The following is a 25,170-nucleotide window of genomic DNA, read 5'->3' as shown; positions in this document are numbered from 1 at the left end:
CACAAAGTTCTGCGCAAGAGGTGGAGGAAAGCTGTGGCTGCTCTGACAGTTCACAGACGTTTTCCCCTTCCCCTGTCTTGACAATTACGGGTGATGCATGTTTTCCTGAGCCCCCAGGAGTGACCAACGTGCTGCCCCGCTACTCTTCTTGATTTCCCTGACAAGAATCGTCTCCAAGAAAGACCACTGTGCAGAGCTAGGATCACATGATCAGAAGACTTTTGGGGAAGGAAGGGACACGAGGAGGGTACAGACACACACCTCCTACTCAAGGCCTTTGTGCTCCGTGGATCTGGATGGCTGTGATGTGTTCATGGCTGTGAGGAGGACCTTGGGCAGACTTGGTTGTGTCTCCTTCACCCCTTCCCAGTGCCACCAGTTGCAGCTGGGCACATGAGCACAGTCAGCAGGTGGCAGCAGCTCTGACCATGCAGTGGCCGTCTCTCTGTCTCCCCAGACCTCCACGGGTGACCACAGAAAAGGCAATATAAAGAGGTCAAGCATGCTGTGGTGGCTGTGCAAGACGTCTGTTTCTCTGTCATGTTCTCAAAGTAGGATTGGGTATGCGTTGCCATTCTTCCCGCTGAGAGAAGGGAGGAGGTTCAGGGGGCTGTCCGCTACAAGACCCACTGGGGACTCTGATCTTCAGTCGTAATGCCCTGCCCCAGTGGCCCAAAGGCCCCAGTAGCAAAGCCAGGAGTGCAGCCAGCAGCCCCACTGCCCTGGCTCTGAATTTTGGGGGAAGTCTGGAAGAAGAAGGATGAAGAAATACCATGGGTCGAGAATGTGGTGCAACAGAGCTTTTATTGAAGGTCCCGCGGAGCAGGAAGATGGCAGAAAGGCAGTCCCTGGGCAGAGGCAGCCCCCAACTCCTTGCAAAAGGCAGAGAGGACGCGAGCAGCAGCCAGCCACAGGAACAGGCGGTTGGCTTTGGGCTGCATCACCCTGGGGGAGCAAGTCCTGAAGTGAAGCTCAATTGGGACAGGAGAAAGAGGGAGCTAGGCCCCATGAAGGCATAGGGCCTCCAAGCTCTGGAGACCAGTGATGATGAAGGGGAGCCCTTCCTTTTGGTGTCATGTCGGGACGTTCCAGGGCAGCTCTGGAGCTCTCCTTCTTCAGGGGCTGGAGCCAGAGGTGGGCTTAGCAGGGTCCGCAGTTGCCACTGAGGTACCTGTGGCCCCGACGCCAGCCACCGTATCCGCAGCTCCCAAAGGCTCCATAGCCCCCATAGCCTCCAAGGCCTCCATAGCCCAAAAGGCCTCCATAGCCCAAAAGGCCTCCATAGCTCCCAATGCTGCCATAACCGAAAAGGCCACCATAAGCCCCAAGGCCTCCATAGCCCCCAAAGCCACCACGGCCTCCAAAAGTGCCACCGAAGCCCCCTGCCACACCCGGGATTCCTGCCGAGCCGACTACGGCGTGCTGTGGGAAGGAGCTGAGGATGGGCCCGGGCAAGGTGAGCACCGTGGCCGGGGGCTGGATCACCACGGTGGAGTCGGGGCACTGCCGCACGCAGGGCTCGTTGGCGCTGTCAGCCACTGGGGCCGGGGCGGCCACCCCACACACAGGGGCACACAGGCTTGAGCAGGACATCTTCCACGCAGGCAAGGAGTACTGCAAAGGGCAGGCAGAGTTAGGCAAGGGTCTGGGGAGAGGCTGTACTGATGGAGTCAGGGAGAGAGCCGCGAGAAGCCTCCAAGAGCACGACTTACCCAGGTGATCTGTTTAGAGACAAGTGGAGGAAGCAGGATAGAGGGCTGCAAAGCCCTCAGCCCTTTTATACCTGTCCCAGACAGCCCACGGCATCAAACATAAGTGGAAGCCCCAGATATTCATGCAATAAAGCTGACACCCTTCATGACACAGGTGGTGATGTGGGGCAATTATATCCCTCCCCAGTGGGGACATGGAGGCGCAACCGTGCCCTGGGAAACAGGGAGGTGATGGAAGGGACAGACCATGACACTCACCTATACGAAAGGCCAGCAGCTGCTGAAGCTGACCTCACAGCACCAATAAACCCCAATGAATTCCTAATCCCCCAGGCGGATTGGGCTTCACCCACAATGCCAACACAGCCACAGCTCTTTGCTTGGCCTTCAGGCAAATTGGAGAGCAAGGAGTAGCCCTTTTCCCACAGAGCATGGAGAAGGGCAATGGTTAGGGATGCTCCTGAACTCCCACCCAAGTGTCTTGCAGCCCTTGCCTGTACAGGGTGATGGCGAATGTTTGGAAGCTTCTGCAAGTGGGTGGGATGGCTTCATCCCTTTACCCAAACTTCCACCACCTCTGTTTACCAGCCCATAAAAGGGAGGTAATGACAGGCATGCAGGCTGTGCGCAGGGTTGCAAAGTGCTTCTTTGGCAAAATACCCGTGATTGTTCCACATAGGAAACGTTTAGGATTAGGAATTCATTGGGGTTTATTGGTGTTCTGAGGTCAGCTTCAGGAGCGGTTGGCCTTTCACGTAGTTGCATGTCACGGTCTGTCCCTGCCATCACGTTCCTCTTCCCGAGGGCACGTTTGCGCCTCCATGTCCCCAGTGGGGAGCGATATAATTGCCCTGCATCACCATGTGTGTCATGAAGGGTGTCAGCTTTATTGCATGAATATCTGGGGCTTCCACCTATGTTTGATGCCGTGGGCTGTCTGGGACAGGTATAAAAGGGCTGAGGGCTTTGCAGCCCTCTATCCTGCTTCCTCCACTTGTCTCTAAACAGATCACCTGGGTAAGTCGTGCTCTTGGAGGCTTCTCGCGGCTCTCTCCCTGACTCCATCAGTACAGCCTCTCCCCAGACCCTTGCCTAACTCTGCCTGCCCTTTGCAGTACTCCTTGCCTGCGTGGAAGATGTCCTGCTCCAGCCTGTGTGCCCCTGTGTGTGGGGTGGCTGCCCCGGCCCCAGTGGCTGACAGCGCCAACGAGCCCTGCGTGCGGCAGTGCCCCGACTCCACCGTGGTGATCCAACCCCCGGCCACAGTGCTCACCTTGCCCGGGCCCATCCTCAGCTCCTTCCCACAGCATGCCGTGGTCGGCTCGGCGGGAATCCCGGGTGTGGCAGGGGGCTTCGGCGGCACTTTTGGAGGCCGTGGTGGCTTTGGGGGCTATGGTGGCTTTGGGGGCTATGGAGGCCTTTTGGGCTATGGAGGCCTTGGCGGCTATGGAGGCCTTGGAGGCTATGGGGGCTATGGAGCCTTTGGGAGCTGTGGATATGGAGGCTGGCGTCGGGGCCACAGGTACCTCAGTGGCAACTGTGGGCCCTGCTAAGCCCACCACTGTCTCCAGCCCCTGGCGAAGGAGAACTCCAGAGCTGCCTCGGAATGTCATGACATGACACCATCAGGAAGGCTCCCCTTTATCATCACTGGTCTCCAGAGCATGGAGGCCTAATGCCTTCATGGGGCCCACCTCGCCCTTCTCCTCCCTGCTTGAGCTTCTTTACAGGACTTGTTGCCCCATGACGATGCACCCATGCAACGGACGCCTCCTGTGGCATTGCTGCTGCTCACCAACGCTGCCTTCTGCAAGGAGTCAGGAGCTGCCTTTCTGCCATCTCCCTGCTCCCCTGGACCTGAAATAAAAACTCTGTTGCACTTCATTCTTGACCCTGTCTTTTCTGTGACCCTTCCTCTGTTTGCTTCTTTCTGTGAGGCTGGGGAGCTGCCACCGGGGAGTCCTCAGGGGCCCTGCAGGCACTCCCTCACCTCCTCTAAATGCCCTGTGTAGCACAGCCATTACAAGAAGGTCGCCACAGCCTCCCCAAGGGCAAAGGTGTGGTTAGAGTCAACTGGGAGGCCACAGGACAGAGGAAGGAGGCGGAGGTCCACCCACCAGCCTTTCCTGCAGCCCCTCCGGTTTCCCTCCTCTTCCTCCCACATCTCCATGGAGCACTCGCACGCCTTTCCCCACCACTGGGCCAGAAGCTCTTCCATGACTCTCCAGCTTGTCCGCCCAGAGCTGGTGGACAGAGCTCTGCCCACGCAGGACAGCAGTGCTCCACACAGTCCCATACTGCAGACATGCTGCCAGGCCATGGCTGCCCTTCCTCACACACCAGCACACAAAGCGACCTGCATGGCCAGGCCCCCAGAACACCTGGCCACAACAGCTGTGATGAGGCACGACTGCTGCCTCCCACCACTCTGCCCTCACCCAGCATGCAGGGGATGCTATGTGAGGCAGGACCCAGTGGTTGGCTGGGGGTCGTAGCACTGGAACCTGGGAAGTGGTGTGGATGGGCAGAAATGGAAAAGATGTCCTCAAGCACAAGTGGAGACACACAAAGTTCTGCGCAAGAGGTGGAGGAAAGCTGTAGCTGCTCTGACAGTTCACAGACGTTTTCCCATTCCTCTGTCTTCACAATTACGGGTGATGCATGTTTTCCTGAGCCCCCAGGAGTGACCAACATGCTGCTCGACTGCTCTTCTTGATTTCCCTGGCAGGAACCGTCTCCAACAAAGACCACTGTGCAGAGCCAGGATCACATGATGAGTAGATGTTTGGGAAAGGAAGGGACATGAGGAGGGTACGGACACCCACCTCCTACTCAAGGCCTTTGTGCCCCCTGGCTCTGGATGGCTGCAATGGGTAAATGATGTGAGGGGAACCTTGGGCAGACTTGGTTGTGTCTCCTTCACCCCTTCCCAGTGCCACCAGTTGCAGCTGGGCACATGAGCACAGTCAGCAGGTGGCAGGAGCTCTGACCATGCAGTGGCCGTCTCTCTGTCTCCCCAGACCTCCACGGGTGACCACAGAAAAGGCAATATAAAGAGGTCAAACATGCTGTGGTGGCTGTGCAAGACGTCTGTTTCTCTGTCATGTTCTCAAAGTAGGATTGGGTATGCGTTGCCATTCTTCCCGCTGAGAGAAGGGAGGAGGTTCAGGGGGCTGTCTGCTACAAGACCCACTGGGGACTCTGATCTTCAGTCGTAATGCCCTGCCCCAGTGGCCCAAAGGCCCCAGTAGCAAAGCCAGGAGTGCAGCCAGCAGCCCCACTGCCCTGGCTCTGAGTTTTGGGGGAAGTCTGGAAGAAGAAGGATGAAGAAATACCTTGGGTCGAGAATGTGGTGCAACAGAGCTTTTATTGAAGGTCCCGCATAGCAGGAAGATGGCAAAAAGGGAGGCCCTGGGCAGGGGCATCCACCAACTCCTTGCAAAAGGCAGAGAGGAGGTGACCAGCAATCACACCGCAGGAACAGGAGGAAGGCGCTAGGCTGCGTATCACGGGGCAGCAAGTCCTGAAGAGAATCTCAAGCGGGGCAGGTAAAAGTCAGAGCTGCGCCCCATGCAGGCACGAGGCCTCCAAGCTCTGGAGGCCAGTGAAGATGAATGGGAGCCCTTCCTGCTGGTGTCATGTCGGGACATACCAGGGCAGTTCTGGAGCTCTCCTTTGTCAGAGGTTGGAGGCAGAGGTGGGCTTAGCAGGGCCCGCAGTTGCCACTGAGGTACCTGAGGCCCCGACGCCAGCCACCGTATCCGCAGCTCCCAAATGCTCCATAGCCCCCATAGCCTCCAAGGCCTCCATAGCCTCCAAGGCCTCCATAACCACCAAGGCCTCCATAGCCCAAAAGGCCGCCATAACCCCCAAGGCCTCCATAGCCCCCAAAGCCACCACGGCCTCCAAAAGTGCCACCGAAGCCCCCTGCCACACCCGGGATTCCCGCCGAGCCGACTACGGCGTGCTGTGGGAAGGAGCTGAGGATGGGCCCGGGCAAGGTGAGCACCGTGGCCGGGGGCTGGATCACCACGGTGGAGTCGGGGCACTGCCGCACACAGGGCTCGTTGGCGCTGTCAGCCACTGGGGCCGGGGCGGCCACCCCACACACAGGGGCACACAGGCTGGAGCAGGACATCTTCCACGCAGGCAAGGAGTACTGCAAAGGGCAGGCAGAGTTAGGCAAGGGTCCGGGGAGAGGCTGTATTGATGGGGTCAGGGAGAGAGCCGCGAGAAGCCTCCAAGAGCAGGACTTACCCAGGTGATCTGTTTAGAGACAAGTGGAGGAAGCAGGATAGAGGGCTGCAAAGCCCTCAGCCCTTTTATACCTGTCCCAGACAGCCTGCAACATCAGGCAGGGGGCAGTGGTGGAAGCCTCAGATATTCATGCAATAAAGCCAGCACAAATCATGACACACTTGGAGATGTGGAGCAATTATATCCCTCCCCATCAGGGACACTGTGGCTCAGACTTGCCCTGCGGAGCAGGGAGGTGATGGGAGTGACAAACCGTGACATTCAATTACATCAAAGGCCAGACACTGCTGAAGCTGACCTGAAACACCAATAAACCCTGATTTCTTTCTAATCCCAAACATTTTCTATGTGGAAGAGTCACGGGCAATTGGCAGAAGATGTGCTTTGCAACCCTGTGCACAGCCAGCACGCCTGCCATTACCTCCGTTTTATGTGCTGGTAAACAGAGGTGGTGGAAGTTTGGGTAAAGGGATGAAGCCATCCCACCCACTTGCAGAAGCTTCCAAACATTCACCATCACCCTGTACAGGGAAGGGCTGCAAGGCACTCAGGTCGGAGTTTAGGAGCATCCCTAACCATTGCCCTTTTCCCTGCCCCATGGGACATGTGCTACTCCTTGCTCTCCAATTCACCTGAAGGCCAAGCAAAGAGCTGTGGCTGTGTTGGCATTGTGGGTGAAGCCCAATCCGCCTGGGGGATTAAGAATTCATTGGGGTTTATTGGTGCCGTGAAGTCAGCTTCAGTAGCAGCTGGCCTTTCAAGAAGTTATGTGTCACGGCTTGTTCCTCCCATCACATCCCTGCTCCCCTGCGCATGTTTGAGCCTCAGTGTCCTCAATGGGGAGGGATAAAATTGCCCCACGTCTCCACGTGTGTCATGAAGGGTTTCAGTTTTATTGCATGAATATCTGGGGCTTCCAACTCTGTTCAATGCCGCAGGCTGTCTGAGACAGATATAAAAGGGCTGAGGGCTTTGCAGCCCTCTATCCTGCTTCCTCCACTTGTCTCTAAACAGATCACCTGGGTAAGTCCTGCTCTTGGAGGCTTCTCGCGGCTCTCTCCCTGACTCCATCAGTACAGCCTCTCCCCAGACCCTTGCCTAACTCTGCCTGCCCTTTGCAGTACTCCTTGCCTGCGTGGAAGATGTCCTGCTCCAGCCTGTGTGCCCCTGTGTGTGGGGTGGCTGCCCCAGCCCCAGTGGCTGACAGCTTCAACGAGCCCTGCGTGCGGCAGTGCCCCGACTCCACTGTGGTGATCCAGCCCCCGGCCACGGTGCTCACCTTGCCTGGGCCCACCCTCAGCTCCTTCCCACAGCATGCCGTGGTCGGCTCGGCAGGAGTCCCGGGTGTGGCAGGGGGCTTCGGTGGCACTTTTGGAGGCCGTGGTGGCTTTGGGGGCTATGGAGGCCTTGGTGGTTATGGAGGCCTTGGAGGCTATGGGGGCCTTGGAGGCTATGGGGGCTATGGAGCGTTTGGGAGCTGTGGGTATGGCGGCTGGCGTCGGGGCCTCAGGTACCTCAGTGGCAGCTGTGGGCCCTGCTAAGCCCACTACTGGCTCAAGCCCCTGACGAAGGAGAGCTCCAGAGCTGCCCCGGAATGTCATGACATGACACCATCAGGAAGGCTCCCCTTTATCATCACTGGTCTCCAGAGCATGGAGGCCTAATGCCTTCATGGGGCCCACCTCTGTCCTTCTCCTCCCTGCTTGAGCTTCTCTACAGGACTTGCTGCCCCATGACGATGCACCCATGCAACGGACGCCTCCTGTGGCATTGCTGCTGCTCACCAACGCTCTGCCTTCTGCAAGGAGTCAGGAGCTGCCTTTCTGCCATCTCCCTGCTCCCCTGGACCTGAAATAAAAACTCTGTTGCACTTCATTCTTGACCCTGTCTTTTCTGTGACCCTTCCTCTGTTTGCTTCTTTCTGTGAGGCTGGGGAGCTGCCACCGGGGAGTCCTCAGGGGCCCTGCAGGCACTCCCTCACCTCCTCCAAATGCCCTGCGCAGCACAGCCATTACAAGAAGGTCGCCACAGCCTCCCCAAGGGCAAAGGTGTGGTTAGAGTCAACTGGGAGGCCACAGGACAGAGGAAGGAGGTGGAGGTCCACCCACCAGCCTTTCCTGCAGCCCCTCCGGTTTCCCTCCTCTTCCTCCCACATCTCCATGGAGCACTTGCACGTCTTTCCCCACCACTGGGCCAGAAACTCTTCCATGAGTCTCCAGCTTGTCCGCCCAGAGCTGGTGGACAGTGCTCTGCCCACGTAGGACAGCAGTGCTCCACACAGTCCCATACTGCAGACATGCTGCCAGGCCATGGCTGCCCTTCCTCACACACCAGCACACAAAGCGACCTGCATGGCCAGGCCCCCAGAACACCTGGCCACAACAGCTGTGATGAGGCACGACTGCTGCCTCCCACCACTCTGCCCTCACCCAGCATGCAGGGGATGCTATGTGAGGCAGCACCCAGTGGTTGGCTGGGGGTTGTAGCACTGGAACCTGGGAAGTGGTGTGGATGGGCAGAAATGGAAAAGATGTCCTCAAGCACAAGAGGAGACACACAAAGTTCTGCGCAAGAGGTGGAGGAAAGCTGTAGCTGCTCTGACAGTTCACAGACGTTTTCCCATTCCTCTGTCTTCACAATTACGGGTGATGCATGTTCTCCTGAGCCCCCAGGAGTGACCAACATGCTGCTCGACTGCTCTTCTTGATTTCCCTGGCAGGAACCGTCTCCAACAAAGACCACTGTGCAGAGCCAGGATCACATGATGAGTAGATGTTTGGGAAAGGAAGGGACGTGAGGAGGGTACGGACACCCACCTCCTACTCAAGGCCTTTGTGCCCCCTGGCTCTGGATGGCTGCAATGGGTAAATGATGTGAGGGGAACCTTGGGCAGACTTGGTTGTGTCTCCTTCACCCCTTCCCAGTGCCACCAGTTGCAGCTGGGCACATGAGCACAGTCAGCAGGTGGCAGCAGCTCTGACCATGCAGTGGCCGTCTCTCTGTCTCCCCAGACCTCCACGGGTGACCACAGAAAAGGCAATATAAAGAGGTCAAACATGCTGTGGTGGCTGTGCAAGACGTCTGTTTCTCTGTCATGTTCTCAAAGTAGGATTGGGTATGCGTTGCCATTCTTCCCGCTGAGAGAAGGGAGGAGGTTCAGGGGGCTGTCCGCTACAAGACCCACTGGGGACTCTGATCTTCAGTCGTAATGCCCTGCCCCAGTGGCCCAAAGGCCCCAGTAGCAAAGCCAGGAGTGCAGCCAGCAGCCCCACTGCCCTGGCTCTGAGTTTTGGGGGAAGTCTGGAAGAAGAAGGATGAAGAAATACCTTGGGTCGAGAATGTGGTGCAACAGAGCTTTTATTGAAGGTCCCGCATAGCAGGAAGATGGCAAAAAGGGAGGCCCTGGGCAGGGGCATCCACCAACTCCTTGCAAAAGGCAGAGAGGAGGTGACCAGCAATCACACCGCAGGAACAGGAGGAAGGCGCTAGGCTGCGTATCACGGGGCAGCAAGTCCTGAAGAGAATCTCAAGCGGGGCAGGTAAAAGTCAGAGCTGCGCCCCATGCAGGCACGAGGCCTCCAAGCTCTGGAGGCCAGTGAAGATGAATGGGAGCCCTTCCTGCTGGTGTCATGTCGGGACATACCAGGGCAGTTCTGGAGCTCTCCTTTGTCAGAGGTTGGAGGCAGAGGTGGGCTTAGCAGGGCCCGCAGTTGCCACTGAGGTACCTGAGGCCCCGACGCCAGCCACCGTATCCGCAGCTCCCAAATGCTCCATAGCCCCCATAGCCTCCAAGGCCTCCATAGCCTCCAAGGCCTCCATAACCACCAAGGCCTCCATAGCCCAAAAGGCCGCCATAACCCCCAAGGCCTCCATAGCCCCCAAAGCCACCACGGCCTCCAAAAGTGCCACCGAAGCCCCCTGCCACACCCGGGATTCCCGCCGAGCCGACTACGGCGTGCTGTGGGAAGGAGCTGAGGATGGGCCCGGGCAAGGTGAGCACCGTGGCCGGGGGCTGGATCACCACGGTGGAGTCGGGGCACTGCCGCACGCAGGGCTCGTTGGCGCTGTCAGCCACTGGGGCCGGGGCGGCCACCCCACACACAGGGGCACACAGGCTGGAGCAGGACATCTTCCACGCAGGCAAGGAGTACTGCAAAGGGCAGGCAGAGTTAGGCAAGGGTCTGGGGAGAGGCTGTATTGATGGGGTCAGGGAGAGAGCCGCGAGAAGCCTCCAAGAGCACGACTTACCCAGGTGATCTGTTTAGAGACAAGTGGAGGAAGCAGGATAGAGGGCTGCAAAGCCCTCAGCCCTTTTATACCTGTCCCAGACAGCCTGCAACATCAGGCAGGGGGCGGTGGTGGAAGCCTCAGATATTCATGCAATAAAGCCAGCACAAATCATGACACACTTGGAGATGTGGAGCAATTATATCCCTCCCCATCAGGGACACTGTGGCTCAGACTTGCCCTGCGGAGCAGGGAGGTGATGGGAGTGACAAACCGTGACATTCAACTACATCAAAGGCCAGACACTGCTGAAGCTGACCTGAAACACCAATAAACCCTGATTTCTTCCTAATCCCAAACATTTTCTATGTGGAAGAGTCACGGGCAATTGGCAGAAGATGTGCTTTGCAACCCTGTGCACAGCCAGCACGCCTGCCATTACCTCCGTTTTATGTGCTGGTAAACAGAGGTGGTGGAAGTTTGGGTAAAGGGATGAAGCCATCCCACCCACTTGCAGAAGCTTCCAAACATTCACCATCACCCTGTACAGGCAAGGGCTGCAAGACACTTGGGTGGGAGTTCAGGAGCATCCCTAACCATTGCCCTTCTCCATGCTCTGTGGAAAAAGGGCTACTCCTTGCTCTCCAATTCACCTGAAGGCCAAGCAAAGAGCTGTGGCTGTGTTGGCATTGTGGGTGAAGCCCAATCCGCCTGGGGGATTAAGAATTCATTGGGGTTTATTGGTGCCGTGAGGTCAGCTTCAGTAGCAGCTGGCCTTTCAAGAAGTTATGTGTCACAGCTTGTTCCTCCCATCACATCCCTGCTCCCCTGCGCATGTTTGAGCCTCAGTGTCCTCAATGGGGAGGGATAAAATTGCCCCACGTCTCCACGTGTGTCATGAAGGGTTTCAGTTTTATTGCATGAATATCTGGGGCTTCCAACTCTGTTCAATGCCGCAGGCTGTCTGAGACAGATATAAAAGGGCTGAGGGCTTTGCAGCCCTCTATCCTGCTTCCTCCACTTGTCTCTAAACAGATCACCTGGGTAAGTCGTGCTCTTGGAGGCTTCTCGCGGCTCTCTCCCTGACTCCTTCAGTACAGCCTCTCCCCAGACCCTTGCCTAACTCTGCCTGCCCTTTGCAGTACTCCTTGCCTGCGTGGAAGATGTCCTGCTCCAGCCTGTGTGCCCCTGTGTGTGGGGTGGCTGCCCCAGCCCCAGTGGCTGACAGCTTCAACGAGCCCTGCGTGCGGCAGTGCCCCGACTCCACTGTGGTGATCCAGCCCCCGGCCACGGTGCTCACCTTGCCCGGGCCCACCCTCAGCTCCTTCCCACAGCATGCCGTGGTCGGCTCGGCAGGAGTCCCGGGTGTGGCAGGGGGCTTCGGTGGCACTTTTGGAGGCCGTGGTGGCTTTGGGGGCTATGGAGGCCTTGGTGGTTATGGAGGCCTTGGAGGCTATGGGGGCCTTGGAGGCTATGGGGGCTATGGAGCGTTTGGGAGCTGTGGGTATGGCGGCTGGCGTCGGGGCCTCAGGTACCTCAGTGGCAGCTGTGGGCCCTGCTAAGCCCACTACTGGCTCAAGCCCCTGACGAAGGAGAGCTCCAGAGCTGCCCCGGAATGTCATGACATGACACCATCAGGAAGGCTCCCCTTTATCATCACTGGTCTCCAGAGCATGGAGGCCTAATGCCTTCATGGGGCCCACCTCTGTCCTTCTCCTCCCTGCTTGAGCTTCTCTACAGGACTTGCTGCCCCATGACGATGCACCCATGCAACGGACGCCTCCTGTGGCATTGCTGCTGCTCACCAACGCTCTGCCTTCTGCAAGGAGTCAGGAGCTGCCTTTCTGCCATCTCCCTGCTCCCCTGGACCTGAAATAAAAACTCTGTTGCACTTCATTCTTGACCCTGTCTTTTCTGTGACCCTTCCTCTGTTTGCTTCTTTCTGTGAGGCTGGGGAGCTGCCACCGGGGAGTCCTCAGGGGCCCTGCAGGCACTCCCTCACCTCCTCCAAATGCCCTGCGCAGCACAGCCATTACAAGAAGGTCGCCACAGCCTCCCCAAGGGCAAAGGTGTGGTTAGAGTCAACTGGGAGGCCACAGGACAGAGGAAGGAGGTGGAGGTCCACCCACCAGCCTTTCCTGCAGCCCCTCCGGTTTCCCTCCTCTTCCTCCCACATCTCCATGGAGCACTTGCACGTCTTTCCCCACCACTGGGCCAGAAACTCTTCCATGAGTCTCCAGCTTGTCCGCCCAGAGCTGGTGGACAGTGCTCTGCCCACGTAGGACAGCAGTGCTCCACACAGTCCCATACTGCAGACATGCTGCCAGGCCATGGCTGCCCTTCCTCACACACCAGCACACAAAGCGACCTGCATGGCCAGGCCCCCAGAACACCTGGCCACAACAGCTGTGATGAGGCACGACTGCTGCCTCCCACCACTCTGCCCTCACCCAGCATGCAGGGGATGCTATGTGAGGCAGCACCCAGTGGTTGGCTGGGGGTTGTAGCACTGGAACCTGGGAAGTGGTGTGGATGGGCAGAAATGGAAAAGATGTCCTCAAGCACAAGAGGAGACACACAAAGTTCTGCGCAAGAGGTGGAGGAAAGCTGTAGCTGCTCTGACAGTTCACAGACGTTTTCCCATTCCTCTGTCTTCACAATTACGGGTGATGCATGTTCTCCTGAGCCCCCAGGAGTGACCAACATGCTGCTCGACTGCTCTTCTTGATTTCCCTGGCAGGAACCGTCTCCAACAAAGACCACTGTGCAGAGCCAGGATCACATGATGAGTAGATGTTTGGGAAAGGAAGGGACGTGAGGAGGGTACGGACACCCACCTCCTACTCAAGGCCTTTGTGCCCCCTGGCTCTGGATGGCTGCAATGGGTAAATGATGTGAGGGGAACCTTGGGCAGACTTGGTTGTGTCTCCTTCACCCCTTCCCAGTGCCACCAGTTGCAGCTGGGCACATGAGCACAGTCAGCAGGTGGCAGCAGCTCTGACCATGCAGTGGCCGTCTCTCTGTCTCCCCAGACCTCCACGGGTGACCACAGAAAAGGCAATATAAAGAGGTCAAACATGCTGTGGTGGCTGTGCAAGACGTCTGTTTCTCTGTCATGTTCTCAAAGTAGGATTGGGTATGCGTTGCCATTCTTCCCGCTGAGAGAAGGGAGGAGGTTCAGGGGGCTGTCTGCTACAAGACCCACTGGGGACTCTGATCTTCAGTCGTAATGCCCTGCCCCAGTGGCCCAAAGGCCCCAGTAGCAAAGCCAGGAGTGCAGCCAGCAGCCCCACTGCCCTGGCTCTGAGTTTTGGGGGAAGTCTGGAAGAAGAAGGATGAAGAAATACCTTGGGTCGAGAATGTGGTGCAACAGAGCTTTATTGAAGGTCCCGCATAGCAGGAAGATGGCAAAAAGGGAGGCCCTGGGCAGGGGCATCCACCAACTCCTTGCAAAAGGCAGAGAGGAGGTGACCAGCAATCACACCGCAGGAACAGGAGGAAGGCGCTAGGCTGCGTATCACGGGGCAGCAAGTCCTGAAGAGAATCTCAAGCGGGGCAGGTAAAAGTCAGAGCTGCGCCCCATGCAGGCACGAGGCCTCCAAGCTCTGGAGGCCAGTGAAGATGAATGGGAGCCCTTCCTGCTGGTGTCATGTCGGGACATACCAGGGCAGTTCTGGAGCTCTCCTTTGTCAGAGGTTGGAGGCAGAGGTGGGCTTAGCAGGGCCCGCAGTTGCCACTGAGGTACCTGAGGCCCCGACGCCAGCCACCGTATCCGCAGCTCCCAAATGCTCCATAGCCCCCATAGCCTCCAAGGCCTCCATAGCCTCCAAGGCCTCCATAACCACCAAGGCCTCCATAGCCCAAAAGGCCGCCATAACCCCCAAGGCCTCCATAGCCCCCAAAGCCACCACGGCCTCCAAAAGTGCCACCGAAGCCCCCTGCCACACCCGGGATTCCCGCCGAGCCGACTACGGCGTGCTGTGGGAAGGAGCTGAGGATCGGCCCGGGCAAGGTGAGCACCGTGGCCGGGGGCTGGATCACCACGGTGGAGTCGGGGCACTGCCGCACACAGGGCTCGTTGGCGCTGTCAGCCACTGGGGCCGGGGCGGCCACCCCACACACAGGGGCACACAGGCTGGAGCAGGACATCTTCCACGCAGGCAAGGAGTACTGCAAAGGGCAGGCAGAGTTAGGCAAGGGTCTGGGGAGAGGCTGTATTGATGGGGTCAGGGAGAGAGCCGCGAGAAGCCTCCAAGAGCACGACTTACCCAGGTGATCTGTTTAGAGACAAGTGGAGGAAGCAGGATAGAGGGCTGCAAAGCCCTCAGCCCTTTTATACCTGTCCCAGACAGCCTGCAACATCAGGCAGGGGGCGGTGGTGGAAGCCTCAGATATTCATGCAATAAAGCCAGCACAAATCATGACACACTTGGAGATGTGGAGCAATTATATCCCTCCCCATCAGGGACACTGTGGCTCAGACTTGCCCTGCGGAGCAGGGAGGTGATGGGAGTGACAAACCGTGACATTCAACTACATCAAAGGCCAGACACTGCTGAAGCTGACCTGAAACACCAATAAACCCTGATTTCTTCCTAATCCCAAACATTTTCTATGTGGAAGAGTCACGGGCAATTGGCAGAAGATGTGCTTTGCAACCCTGTGCACAGCCAGCACGCCTGCCATTACCTCCGTTTTATGTGCTGGTAAACAGAGGTGGTGGAAGTTTGGGTAAAGGGATGAAGCCATCCCACCCACTTGCAGAAGCTTCCAAACATTCACCATCACCCTGTACAGGCAAGGGCTGCAAGACACTTGGGTGGGAGTTCAGGAGCATCCCTAACCATTGCCCTTCTCCATGCTCTGTGGAAAAAGGGCTACTCCTTGCTCTCCAATTCACCTGAAGGCCAAGCAAAGAGCTGTGGCTGTGTTGGCATTGTGGGTGAAGCCCAATCCGCCTGGGGGATTAAGAATTCATTGGGGTTTATTGGTGCCGTGAGGTCAGCTTCAGTAGCAGCTGGCCTTTCAAGAAGTTATGTGTCACAGCTTGTTCCTCCCATCACATCCCTGCTCCCCTGCGCATGTTTGAGCCTCAGTGTCCTCAATGGGGAGGGATAAAATTGCCCCACGTCTCCACGTGTGTCATGAAGGGTTTCAGTTTTATTGCATGAATATCTGGGGCTTCCAACTCTGTTCAATGCCGCAGGCTGTCTGAGACAGATATAAAAGGGCTGAGGGCTTTGCAGCCCTCTATCCTGCTTCCTCCACTTGTCTCTAAACAGATCACCTGGGTAAGTCGTGCTCTTGGAGGCTTCTCGCGGCTCTCTCCCTGACTCCATCAGTACAGCCTCTCCCCAGACCCTTGCCTAACTCTGCCTGCCCTTTGCAGTACTCCTTGCCTGCGTGGAAGATGTCCTGCTCCAGCCTGTGTGCCCCTGTGTGTGGGGTGGCTGCCCCAGCCCCAGTGGCTGACAGCTTCAACGAGCCCTGCGTGCGGCAGTGCCCCGACTCCACTGTGGTGATCCAGCCCCCGGCCACGGTGCTCACCTTGCCCGGGCCCATCCTCAGCTCCTTCCCGCAGCATGCCGTGGTCGGCTCGGCAGGAGTCCCGGGTGTGGCAGGGGGCTTCGGTGGCACTTTTGGAGGCCGTGGTGGCTTTGGGGGCTATGGAGGCCTTGGTGGTTATGGAGGCCTTGGAGGCTATGGGGGCCTTGGAGGCTATGGGGGCTATGGAGCGTTTGGGAGCTGTGGGTATGGCGGCTGGCGTCGGGGCCTCAGGTACCTCAGTGGCAGCTGTGGGCCCTGCTAAGCCCACTACTGGCTCAAGCCCCTGACGAAGGAGAGCTCCAGAGCTGCCCCGGAATGTCATGACATGACACCATCAGGAAGGCTCCCCTTTATCATCACTGGTCTCCAGAGCATGGAGGCCTAATGCCTTCATGGGGCCCACCTCTGTCCTTCTCCTCCCTGCTTGAGCTTCTCTACAGGACTTGCTGCCCCATGACGATGCACCCATGCAACGGACGCCTCCTGTGGCATTGCTGCTGCTCACCAACGCTCTGCCTTCTGCAAGGAGTCAGGAGCTGCCTTTCTGCCATCTCCCTGCTCCCCTGGACCTGAAATAAAAACTCTGTTGCACTTCATTCTTGACCCTGTCTTTTCTGTGACCCTTCCTCTGTTTGCTTCTTTCTGTGAGGCTGGGGAGCTGCCACCGGGGAGTCCTCAGGGGCCCTGCAGGCACTCCCTCACCTCCTCCAAATGCCCTGCGCAGCACAGCCATTACAAGAAGGTCGCCACAGCCTCCCCAAGGGCAAAGGTGTGGTTAGAGTCAACTGGGAGGCCACAGGACAGAGGAAGGAGGTGGAGGTCCACCCACCAGCCTTTCCTGCAGCCCCTCCGGTTTCCCTCCTCTTCCTCCCACATCTCCATGGAGCACTTGCACGTCTTTCCCCACCACTGGGCCAGAAACTCTTCCATGACTCTCCAGCTTGTCCGCCCAGAGCTGGTGGACAGTGCTCTGCCCACGCAGGACAGCAGTGCTCCACACAGTCCCATACTGCAGACATGCTGCCAGGCCATGGCTGCCCTTCCTCACACACCAGCACACAAAGCGACCTGCATGGCCAGGCCCCCAGAACACCTGGCCACAACAGCTGTGATGAGGCACGACTGCTGCCTCCCACCACTCTGCCCTCACCCAGCATGCAGGGGATGCTATGTGAGGCAGCACCCAGTGGTTGGCTGGGGGTTGTAGCACTGGAACCTGGGAAGTGGTGTGGATGGGCAGAAATGGAAAAGATGTCCTCAAGCACAAGAGGAGACACACAAAGTTCTGCGCAAGAGGTGGAGGAAAGCTGTAGCTGCTCTGACAGTTCACAGACGTTTTCCCATTCCTCTGTCTTCACAATTACGGGTGATGCATGTTCTCCTGAGCCCCCAGGAGTGACCAACATGCTGCTCGACTGCTCTTCTTGATTTCCCTGGCAGGAACCGTCTCCAACAAAGACCACTGTGCAGAGCCAGGATCACATGATGAGTAGATGTTTGGGAAAGGAAGGGACGTGAGGAGGGTACGGACACCCACCTCCTACTCAAGGCCTTTGTGCCCCCTGGCTCTGGATGGCTGCAATGGGTAAATGATGTGAGGGGAACCTTGGGCAGACTTGGTTGTGTCTCCTTCACCCCTTCCCAGTGCCACCAGTTGCAGCTGGGCACATGAGCACAGTCAGCAAGTGGCAGCAGCTCTGACCATGCAGTGGCCGTCTCTCTGTCTCCCCAGACCTCCACGGGTGACCACAGAAAAGGCAATATAAAGAGGTCAAACATGCTGTGGTGGCTGTGCAAGACGTCTGTTTCTCTGTCATGTTCTCAAAGTAGGATTGGGTATGCGTTGCCATTCTTCCCGCTGAGAGAAGGGAGGAGGTTCAGGGGGCTGTCCGCTACAAGACCCACTGGGGACTCTGATCTTCAGTCGTAATGCCCTGCCCCAGTGGCCCAAAGGCCCCAGTAGCAAAGCCAGGAGTGCAGCCAGCAGCCCCACTGCCCTGGCTCTGAGTTTTGGGGGAAGTCTGGAAGAAGAAGGATGAAGAAATACCTTGGGTCGAGAATGTGGTGCAACAGAGCTTTTATTGAAGGTCCCGCATAGCAGGAAGATGGCAAAAAGGGAGGCCCTGGGCAGGGGCATCCACCAACTCCTTGCAAAAGGCAGAGAGGAGGTGACCAGCAATCACACCGCAGGAACAGGAGGAAGGCGCTAGGCTGCGTATCACGGGGCAGCAAGTCCTGAAGAGAATCTCAAGCGGGGCAGGTAAAAGTCAGAGCTGCGCCCCATGCAGGCACGAGGCCTCCAAGCTCTGGAGGCCAGTGAAGACGAATGGGAGCCCTTCCTGCTGGTGTCATGTCGGGACATACCAGGGCAGTTCTGGAGCTCTCCTTTGTCAGAGGTTGGAGGCAGAGGTGGGCTTAGCAGGGCCCGCAGTTGCCACTGAGGTACCTGAGGCCCCGACGCCAGCCACCGTATCCGCAGCTCCCAAATGCTCCATAGCCCCCATAGCCTCCAAGGCCTCCATAGCCTCCAAGGCCTCCATAACCACCAAGGCCTCCATAGCCCAAAAGGCCGCCATAACCCCCAAGGCCTCCATAGCCCCCAAAGCCACCACGGCCTCCAAAAGTGCCACCGAAGCCCCCTGCCACACCCGGGATTCCCGCCGAGCCGACTACGGCGTGCTGTGGGAAGGAGCTGAGGATGGGCCCGGGCAAGGTGAGCACCGTGGCCGGGGGCTGGATCACCACGGTGGAGTCGGGGCACTGCCGCACGCAGGGCTCGTTGGCGCTGTCAGCCACTGGGGCCGGGGCGGCCACCCCACACACAGGGGCACACAGGCTGGAGCAGGACATCTTCCACGCAGGCAAGGAGTACTGCAAAGGGCAGGCAGAGTTAGGCAAGGGTCTGGGGAGAGGCTGTATTGATGGGGTCAGGGAGAGAGCCGCGAGAAGCCTCCAAGAGCACGACTTACCCAGGTGATCTGTTTAGAGACAAGTGGAGGAAGCAGGATAGAGGGCTGCAAAGCCCTCAGCCCTTTTATACCTGTCCCAGACAGCCTGCAACATCAGGCAGGGGGCGGTGGTGGAAGCCTCAGATATTCATGCAATAAAGCCAGCACAAATCATGACACACTTGGAGATGTGGAGCAATTATATCCCTCCCCATCAGGGACACTGTGGCTCAGACTTGCCCTGCGGAGCAGGGAGGTGATGGGAGTGACAAACCGTGACATTCAACTACATCAAAGGCCAGACACTGCTGAAGCTGACCTGAAACACCAATAAACCCTGATTTCTTCCTAATCCCAAACATTTTCTATGTGGAAGAGTCACGGGCAATTGGCAGAAGATGTGCTTTGCAACCCTGTGCACAGCCAGCACGCCTGCCATTACCTCCGTTTTATGTGCTGGTAAACAGAGGTGGTGGAAGTTTGGGTAAAGGGATGAAGCCATCCCACCCACTTGCAAAAGCTCCCAAACATTCACCATCACCCTGTACAGGCAAGGGCTGCAAGACACTTGGGTGGGAGTTCAGGAGCATCCCTAACCATTGCCCTTCTCCATGCTCTGTGGAAAAAGGGCTACTCCTTGCTCTCCAATTCACCTGAAGGCCAAGCAAAGAGCTGTGGCTGTGTTGGCATTGTGGGTGAAGCCCAATCCGCCTGGGGGATTAAGAATTCATTGGGGTTTATTGGTGCCGTGAGGTCAGCTTCAGTAGCAGCTGGCCTTTCAAGAAGTTATGTGTCACAGCTTGTTCCTCCCACCACATCCCTGCTCCCCTGCGCATGTTTGAGCCTCAGTGTCCTCAATGGGGAGGGATAAAATTGCCCCACGTCTCCACGTGTGTCATGAAGGGTTTCAGTTTTATTGCATGAATATCTGGGGCTTCCAACTCTGTTCAATGCCGCAGGCTGTCTGAGACAGATATAAAAGGGCTGAGGGCTTTGCAGCCCTCTATCCTGCTTCCTCCACTTGTCTCTAAACAGATCACCTGGGTAAGTCGTGCTCTTGGAGGCTTCTCGCAGCTCTCTCCCTGACTCCATCAGTACAGCCTCTCCCCAGACCCTTGCCTAACTCTGCCTGCCCTTTGCAGTACTCCTTGCCTGCGTGGAAGATGTCCTGCTCCAGCCTGTGTGCCCCTGTGTGTGGGGTGGCTGCCCCGGCCCCAGTGGCTGACAGCTTCAACGAGCCCTGCGTGCGGCAGTGCCCCGACTCCACCGTGGTGATCCAGCCCCCGGCCACGGTGCTCACCTTGCCTGGGCCCATCCTCAGCTCCTTCCCACAGCATGCCGTGGTCGGCTCGGCAGGAGTCCCGGGTGTGGCAGGGGGCTTCGGCGGCACTTTTGGAGGCCGTGGTGGCTTTGGGGGCTATGGAGGCCTTGGTGGTTATGGAGGCCTTGGAGGCTATGGAGGCCTTGGTGGTTATGGAGGCCTTGGAGGCTATGGGGGCCTTGGAGGCTATGGGGGCTATGGAGCGTTTGGGAGCTGTGGGTATGGCGGCTGGCGTCGGGGCCTCAGGTACCTCAGTGGCAGCTGTGGGCCCTGCTAAGCCCACTACTGGCTCAAGCCCCTGACGAAGGAGAGCTCCAGAGCTGCCCCGGAATGTCATGACATGACACCATCAGGAAGGCTCCCCTTTATCATCACTGGTCTCCAGAGCATGGAGGCCTAATGCCTTCATGGGGCCCACCTCTATCCTTCTCCTCCCTGCTTGAGCTTCTCTACAGGACTTGCTGCCCCATGACGATGCACCCATGCAACGGACGCCTCCTGTGGCATTGCTGCTGCTCACCAACGCTCTGCCTTCTGCAAGGAGTCAGGAGCTGCCTTTCTGCCATCTCCCTGCTCCCCTGGACCTGAAATAAAAACTCTGTTGCACTTCATTCTTGACCCTGTCTTTTCTGTGACCCTTCCTCTGTTTGCTTCTTTCTGTGAGGCTGGGGAGCTGCCACCGGGGAGTCCTCAGGGGCCCTGCAGGCACTCCCTCACCTCCTCCAAATGCCCTGCGCAGCACAGCCATTACAAGAGGGTCGCCACAGCCTCCCCAAGGGCAAAGGTGTGGTTAGAGTCAACTGGGAGGCCACAGGACAGAGGAAGGAGGTGGAGGTCCACCCACCAGCCTTTCCTGCAGCCCCTCCGGTTTCCCTCCTCTTCCTCCCACATCTCCATGGAGCACTTGCACGTCTTTCCCCACCACTGGGCCAGAAACTCTTCCATGATTCTCCAGCTTGTCTGCCCAGAGCTGGTGGACAGAGCTCTGCCCACGTAGGACAGCAGTGCTCCACACAGTCCCATACTGCAGACATGCTGCCAGGCCATGGCTGCCCTTCCTCACACACCAGCACACAAAGCGACCGGCATGGCTAGGCCCCCAGAACACCTGGCCACAACAGCTGTGATGAGGCACGACTGCTGCCTCCCACCACTCTGCCCTCACCCAGCATGCAGGCGATGCCACTGGTGGCAGGACCCAGTGGTTGGCTGGGGGTCCTTGCACTGGGGCCTGGGGAGTGGTGTGGATGGGCAGAAATGGAAAAGATGTCCTCAAGCACAAGAGGAGACACACAAACTTCTGCGCAGGTGGTGGAGGAAAGCTGTAGCTGCTCTGACAGTTCACAGACGTTTTCCCCTTCCCCTGTCTTGACAATTACGGGTGATGCACGTTCTCCTGAGCCCCCAGGAGTGACCAACATACTGCTCGACTGCTCTTCTTGATTTCCCTGGCAGGAACCGTCTCCAACAAAGACCACTGTGCAGAGCCAGGATCACATGATGAGTAGATGTTTGGGAAAGGAAAGGACATGAGGAGGGTACGGACACCCACCTCCTACTCAAGGCCTTTGTGCCCCCTGGCTCTGGATGGCTGCAATGGGTAAATGATGTGAGGGGAACCTTGGGCAGACTTGGTTGTGTCTCCTTCACCCCCTCCCAGTGCCACCAGTTGCAGCTGGGCACATGAGCACAGTCAGCAGGTGGCAGCAGCTCTGACCATGCAGTGGCCGTCTCTCTGTCTCCCCAGACCTCCACGGGTGACCACAGAAAAGGCAATATAAAGAGGTCAAACATGCTGTGGTGGCTGTGCAAGACGTCTGTTCCTCTGTCATGTTCTCAAAGTAGGATTGGGTATGCGTTGCCATTCTTCCCGCTGAGAGAAGGGAGGAGGTTCAGGGGGCTGTCCGCTACAAGACCCACTGGGGACTCTGATCTTCAGTCGTAATGCCCTGCCCCAGGGGCCCAAAGGCCCCAGTAGCAAAGCCAGGAGTGCAGCCAGCAGCCCCACTGCCCTGGCTCTGAGTTTTGGGGGAAGTCTGGAAGAAGAAGGATGAAGAAATACCTTGGGTCGAGAATGTGGTGCAACAGAGCTTTTATTGAAGGTCCCGCATAGCAGGAAGATGGCAAAAGGGAGGCCCTGGGCAGGGGCATCCACCAACTCCTTGCAAAAGGCAGAGAGGAGGTGACCAGCAATCACACCGCAGGAACAGGAGGAAGGCGCTAGGCTGCGTATCACGGGGCAGCAAGTCCTGAAGAGAATCTCAAGCGGGGCAGGTAAAAGTCAGAGCTGCGCCCCATGCAGGCACGAGGCCTCCAAGCTCTGGAGGCCAGTGAAGATGAATGGGAGCCCTTCCTGCTGGTGTCATGTCGGGACATACCAGGGCAGTTCTGGAGCTCTCCTTTGTCAGAGGTTGGAGGCAGAGGTGGGCTTAGCAGGGCCCGCAGTTGCCACTGAGGTACCTGAGGCCCCGACGCCAGCCACCGTATCCGCAGCTCCCAAATGCTCCATAGCCCCCATAGCCTCCAAGGCCTCCATAGCCTCCAAGGCCTCCATAACCACCAAGGCCTCCATAGCCCAAAAGGCCGCCATAACCCCCAAGGCCTCCATAGCCCCCAAATCCACCACGGCCTCCAAAAGTGCCACCGAAGCCCCCTGCCACACCCGGGATTCCCGCCGAGCCGACTACGGCGTGCTGCGGGAAGGAGCTGAGGATGGGCCCGGGCAAGGTGAGCACCGTGGCCGGGGGCTGGATCACCACGGTGGAGTCGGGGCACTGCCGCACGCAGGGCTCGTTGGCGCTGTCAGCCACTGGGGCCGGGGCGGCCACCCCACACACAGGGGCACACAGGCTGGAGCAGGACATCTTCCACGCAGGCAAGGAGTACTGCAAAGGGCAGGCAGAGTTAGGCAAGGGTCTGGGGAGAGGCTGTATTGATGGGGTCAGGGAGAGAGCCGCGAGAAGCCTCCAAGAGCACGACTTACCCAGGTGATCTGTTTAGAGACAAGCGGAGGAAGCAGGATAGAAGGCTGCAAAGCCCTCAACCCTTTTATACCTGTCCCAGACAGCCTGCAACATCAGGCAGGGGGCGGTGGTGGAAGCCTCAGATATTCATGCAATAAAGCCAGCACAAATCATGACACACTTGGAGATGTGGAGCAATTATATCCCTCCCCATCAGGGACACTGTGGCTCAGACTTGCCCTGCGGAGCAGGGAGGTGATGGGAGTGACAAACCGTGACATTCAACTACATCAAAGGCCAGACACTGCTGAAGCTGACCTGAAACACCAATAAACCCTGATTTCTTCCTAATCCCAAACATTTTCTATGTGGAAGAGTCACGGGCAATTGGCAGAAGATGTGCTTTGCAACCCTGTGCACAGCCAGCACGCCTGCCATTACCTCCGTTTTATGTGCTGGTAAACAGAGGTGGTGGAAGTTTGGGTAAAGGGATGAAGCCATCCCACCCACTTGCAGAAGCTTCCAAACATTCACCATCACCCTGTACAGGCAAGGGCTGCAAGGCACTCAGGTCGGAGTTTAGGAGCATCCCTAACCATTGCCCTTTTCCCTGCCCCATGGGACATGTGCTACTCCTTGCTCTCCAATTCACCTGAAGGCCAAGCAAAGAGCTGTGGCTGTGTTGGCATTGTGGGTGAAGCCCAATCCGCCTGGGGGATTAAGAATTCATTGGGGTTTATTGGTGCCGTGAGGTCAGCTTCAGTAGCAGCTGGCCTTTCAAGAAGTTATGTGTCACGGCTTGTTCCTCCCATCACATCCCTGCTCCCCTGCGCATGTTTGAGCCTCAGTGTCCTCAATGGGGAGGGATAAAATTGCCCCACGTCTCCACGTGTGTCATGAAGGGTTTCAGTTTTATTGCATGAATATCCGGGGCTTCCAACTCTGTTCAATGCCGCAGGCTGTCTGAGACAGATATAAAAGGGCTGAGGGCTTTGCAGCCCTCTATCCTGCTTCCTCCACTTGTCTCTAAACAGATCACCTGGGTAAGTCGTGCTCTTGGAGGCTTCTCGCAGCTCTCTCCCTGACTCCATCAGTACAGCCTCTCCCCAGACCCTTGCCTAACTCTGCCTGCCCTTTGCAGTACTCCTTGCCTGCGTGGAAGATGTCCTGCTCCAGCCTGTGTGCCCCTGTGTGTGGGGTGGCTGCCCCGGCCCCAGTGGCTGACAGCTTCAACGAGCCCTGCGTGCGGCAGTGCCCCGACTCCACCGTGGTGATCCAGCCCCCGGCCACGGTGCTCACCTTGCCTGGGCCCATCCTCAGCTCCTTCCCACAGCATGCCGTGGTCGGCTCGGCAGGAGTCCCGGGTGTGGCAGGGGGCTTCGGCGGCACTTTTGGAGGCCGTGGTGGCTTTGGGGGCTATGGAGGCCTTGGTGGTTATGGAGGCCTTGGAGGCTATGGAGGCCTTGGTGGTTATGGAGGCCTTGGAGGCTATGGGGGCCTTGGAGGCTATGGGGGCTATGGAGCGTTTGGGAGCTGTGGGTATGGCGGCTGGCGTCGGGGCCTCAGGTACCTCAGTGGCAGCTGTGGGCCCTGCTAAGCCCACTACTGGCTCAAGCCCCTGACGAAGGAGAGCTCCAGAGCTGCCCCGGAATGTCATGACATGACACCATCAGGAAGGCTCCCCTTTATCATCACTGGTCTCCAGAGCATGGAGGCCTAATGCCTTCATGGGGCCCACCTCTATCCTTCTCCTCCCTGCTTGAGCTTCTCTACAGGACTTGCTGCCCCATGACGATGCACCCATGCAACGGACGCCTCCTGTGGCATTGCTGCTGCTCACCAACGCTCTGCCTTCTGCAAGGAGTCAGGAGCTGCCTTTCTGCCATCTCCCTGCTCCCCTGGACCTGAAATAAAAACTCTGTTGCACTTCATTCTTGACCCTGTCTTTTCTGTGACCCTTCCTCTGTTTGCTTCTTTCTGTGAGGCTGGGGAGCTGCCACCGGGGAGTCCTCAGGGGCCCTGCAGGCACTCCCTCACCTCCTCCAAATGCCCTGCGCAGCACAGCCATTACAAGAGGGTCGCCACAGCCTCCCCAAGGGCAAAGGTGTGGTTAGAGTCAACTGGGAGGCCACAGGACAGAGGAAGGAGGTGGAGGTCCACCCACCAGCCTTTCCTGCAGCCCCTCCGGTTTCCCT

The 25,170-nt window shown here is 57.8% G+C and overlaps 12 protein-coding genes across 12 annotated transcripts; 6 read left to right on the top strand and 6 right to left on the bottom strand.

The window, feature by feature from the left end:
- Window positions 1-1,059: 1,059 nt before the first annotated feature.
- LOC121060936 (claw keratin-like) lies at window positions 1,060-1,730 on the bottom strand. The gene has a single exon (XM_040539123.1). It carries the CDS (start codon window positions 1,591-1,593, stop codon window positions 1,141-1,143), a length of 453 nt encoding a protein of 150 aa, XP_040395057.1. The 5' UTR covers window positions 1,594-1,730; the 3' UTR covers window positions 1,060-1,140.
- Window positions 1,731-2,711: 981 nt separating this feature from the next.
- LOC121060946 (claw keratin-like) lies at window positions 2,712-3,324 on the top strand. The gene has a single exon (XM_040539134.1). It carries the CDS (start codon window positions 2,849-2,851, stop codon window positions 3,263-3,265), a length of 417 nt encoding a protein of 138 aa, XP_040395068.1. The 5' UTR covers window positions 2,712-2,848; the 3' UTR covers window positions 3,266-3,324.
- A 1,778-nt stretch (window positions 3,325-5,102) lies between these two features.
- Window positions 5,103-5,850, bottom strand: LOC121060937 (claw keratin-like). Its single transcript, XM_040539124.1, has one exon. It carries the CDS (start codon window positions 5,848-5,850, stop codon window positions 5,416-5,418), a length of 435 nt encoding a protein of 144 aa, XP_040395058.1. The 3' UTR covers window positions 5,103-5,415.
- Window positions 5,851-7,111: 1,261 nt separating this feature from the next.
- Window positions 7,112-7,844, top strand: LOC121060948 (claw keratin-like). Its single transcript, XM_040539135.1, has one exon. The coding sequence runs from the start codon at window positions 7,112-7,114 to the stop codon at window positions 7,508-7,510; it is 399 nt and encodes a 132-aa protein (XP_040395069.1). The 3' UTR covers window positions 7,511-7,844.
- Window positions 7,845-9,350: 1,506 nt separating this feature from the next.
- LOC121060935 (claw keratin-like) lies at window positions 9,351-10,306 on the bottom strand. Its single transcript, XM_040539122.1, has 2 exons — window positions 10,218-10,306; window positions 9,351-10,119 (listed from the first exon to the last, which is right to left on the bottom strand). The coding sequence occupies exon 2, from the start codon at window positions 10,096-10,098 to the stop codon at window positions 9,664-9,666; it is 435 nt and encodes a 144-aa protein (XP_040395056.1). The 5' UTR covers window positions 10,099-10,119; window positions 10,218-10,306; the 3' UTR covers window positions 9,351-9,663.
- A 916-nt stretch (window positions 10,307-11,222) lies between these two features.
- LOC121060934 (claw keratin-like) lies at window positions 11,223-12,092 on the top strand. Its single transcript, XM_040539121.1, has one exon. It carries the CDS (start codon window positions 11,360-11,362, stop codon window positions 11,756-11,758), a length of 399 nt encoding a protein of 132 aa, XP_040395055.1. The 5' UTR covers window positions 11,223-11,359; the 3' UTR covers window positions 11,759-12,092.
- A 1,505-nt stretch (window positions 12,093-13,597) lies between these two features.
- On the bottom strand, window positions 13,598-14,345 carry LOC121060931 (claw keratin-like). The gene has a single exon (XM_040539117.1). It carries the CDS (start codon window positions 14,343-14,345, stop codon window positions 13,911-13,913), a length of 435 nt encoding a protein of 144 aa, XP_040395051.1. The 3' UTR covers window positions 13,598-13,910.
- A 1,124-nt stretch (window positions 14,346-15,469) lies between these two features.
- On the top strand, window positions 15,470-16,339 carry LOC121060933 (claw keratin-like). The gene has a single exon (XM_040539120.1). The coding sequence runs from the start codon at window positions 15,607-15,609 to the stop codon at window positions 16,003-16,005; it is 399 nt and encodes a 132-aa protein (XP_040395054.1). The 5' UTR covers window positions 15,470-15,606; the 3' UTR covers window positions 16,006-16,339.
- A 1,506-nt stretch (window positions 16,340-17,845) lies between these two features.
- On the bottom strand, window positions 17,846-18,801 carry LOC121060932 (claw keratin-like). The gene is made up of 2 exons (XM_040539118.1): window positions 18,713-18,801; window positions 17,846-18,614 (listed from the first exon to the last, which is right to left on the bottom strand). Exon 2 carries the CDS (start codon window positions 18,591-18,593, stop codon window positions 18,159-18,161), a length of 435 nt encoding a protein of 144 aa, XP_040395052.1. The 5' UTR covers window positions 18,594-18,614; window positions 18,713-18,801; the 3' UTR covers window positions 17,846-18,158.
- An 890-nt stretch (window positions 18,802-19,691) lies between these two features.
- On the top strand, window positions 19,692-20,428 carry LOC121060930 (claw keratin-like). Its single transcript, XM_040539116.1, has 2 exons — window positions 19,692-19,734; window positions 19,834-20,428. The coding sequence occupies exon 2, from the start codon at window positions 19,855-19,857 to the stop codon at window positions 20,287-20,289; it is 435 nt and encodes a 144-aa protein (XP_040395050.1). The 5' UTR covers window positions 19,692-19,734; window positions 19,834-19,854; the 3' UTR covers window positions 20,290-20,428.
- Window positions 20,429-22,144: 1,716 nt separating this feature from the next.
- LOC121060928 (claw keratin-like) lies at window positions 22,145-23,013 on the bottom strand. The gene is made up of 2 exons (XM_040539114.1): window positions 22,996-23,013; window positions 22,145-22,897 (listed from the first exon to the last, which is right to left on the bottom strand). Exon 2 carries the CDS (start codon window positions 22,874-22,876, stop codon window positions 22,442-22,444), a length of 435 nt encoding a protein of 144 aa, XP_040395048.1. The 5' UTR covers window positions 22,877-22,897; window positions 22,996-23,013; the 3' UTR covers window positions 22,145-22,441.
- Window positions 23,014-23,974: 961 nt separating this feature from the next.
- Window positions 23,975-24,711, top strand: LOC121060929 (claw keratin-like). Its single transcript, XM_040539115.1, has 2 exons — window positions 23,975-24,017; window positions 24,117-24,711. The coding sequence occupies exon 2, from the start codon at window positions 24,138-24,140 to the stop codon at window positions 24,570-24,572; it is 435 nt and encodes a 144-aa protein (XP_040395049.1). The 5' UTR covers window positions 23,975-24,017; window positions 24,117-24,137; the 3' UTR covers window positions 24,573-24,711.
- Window positions 24,712-25,170: the final 459 nt, after the last annotated feature.

Source organism: Cygnus olor, chromosome 28 (assembly GCF_009769625.2).
Source record: "Cygnus olor isolate bCygOlo1 chromosome 28, bCygOlo1.pri.v2, whole genome shotgun sequence".
NCBI lineage: Eukaryota > Metazoa > Chordata > Aves > Anseriformes > Anatidae > Cygnus > Cygnus olor.
This window is presented reverse-complemented; position numbering and strand designations above follow the sequence as displayed.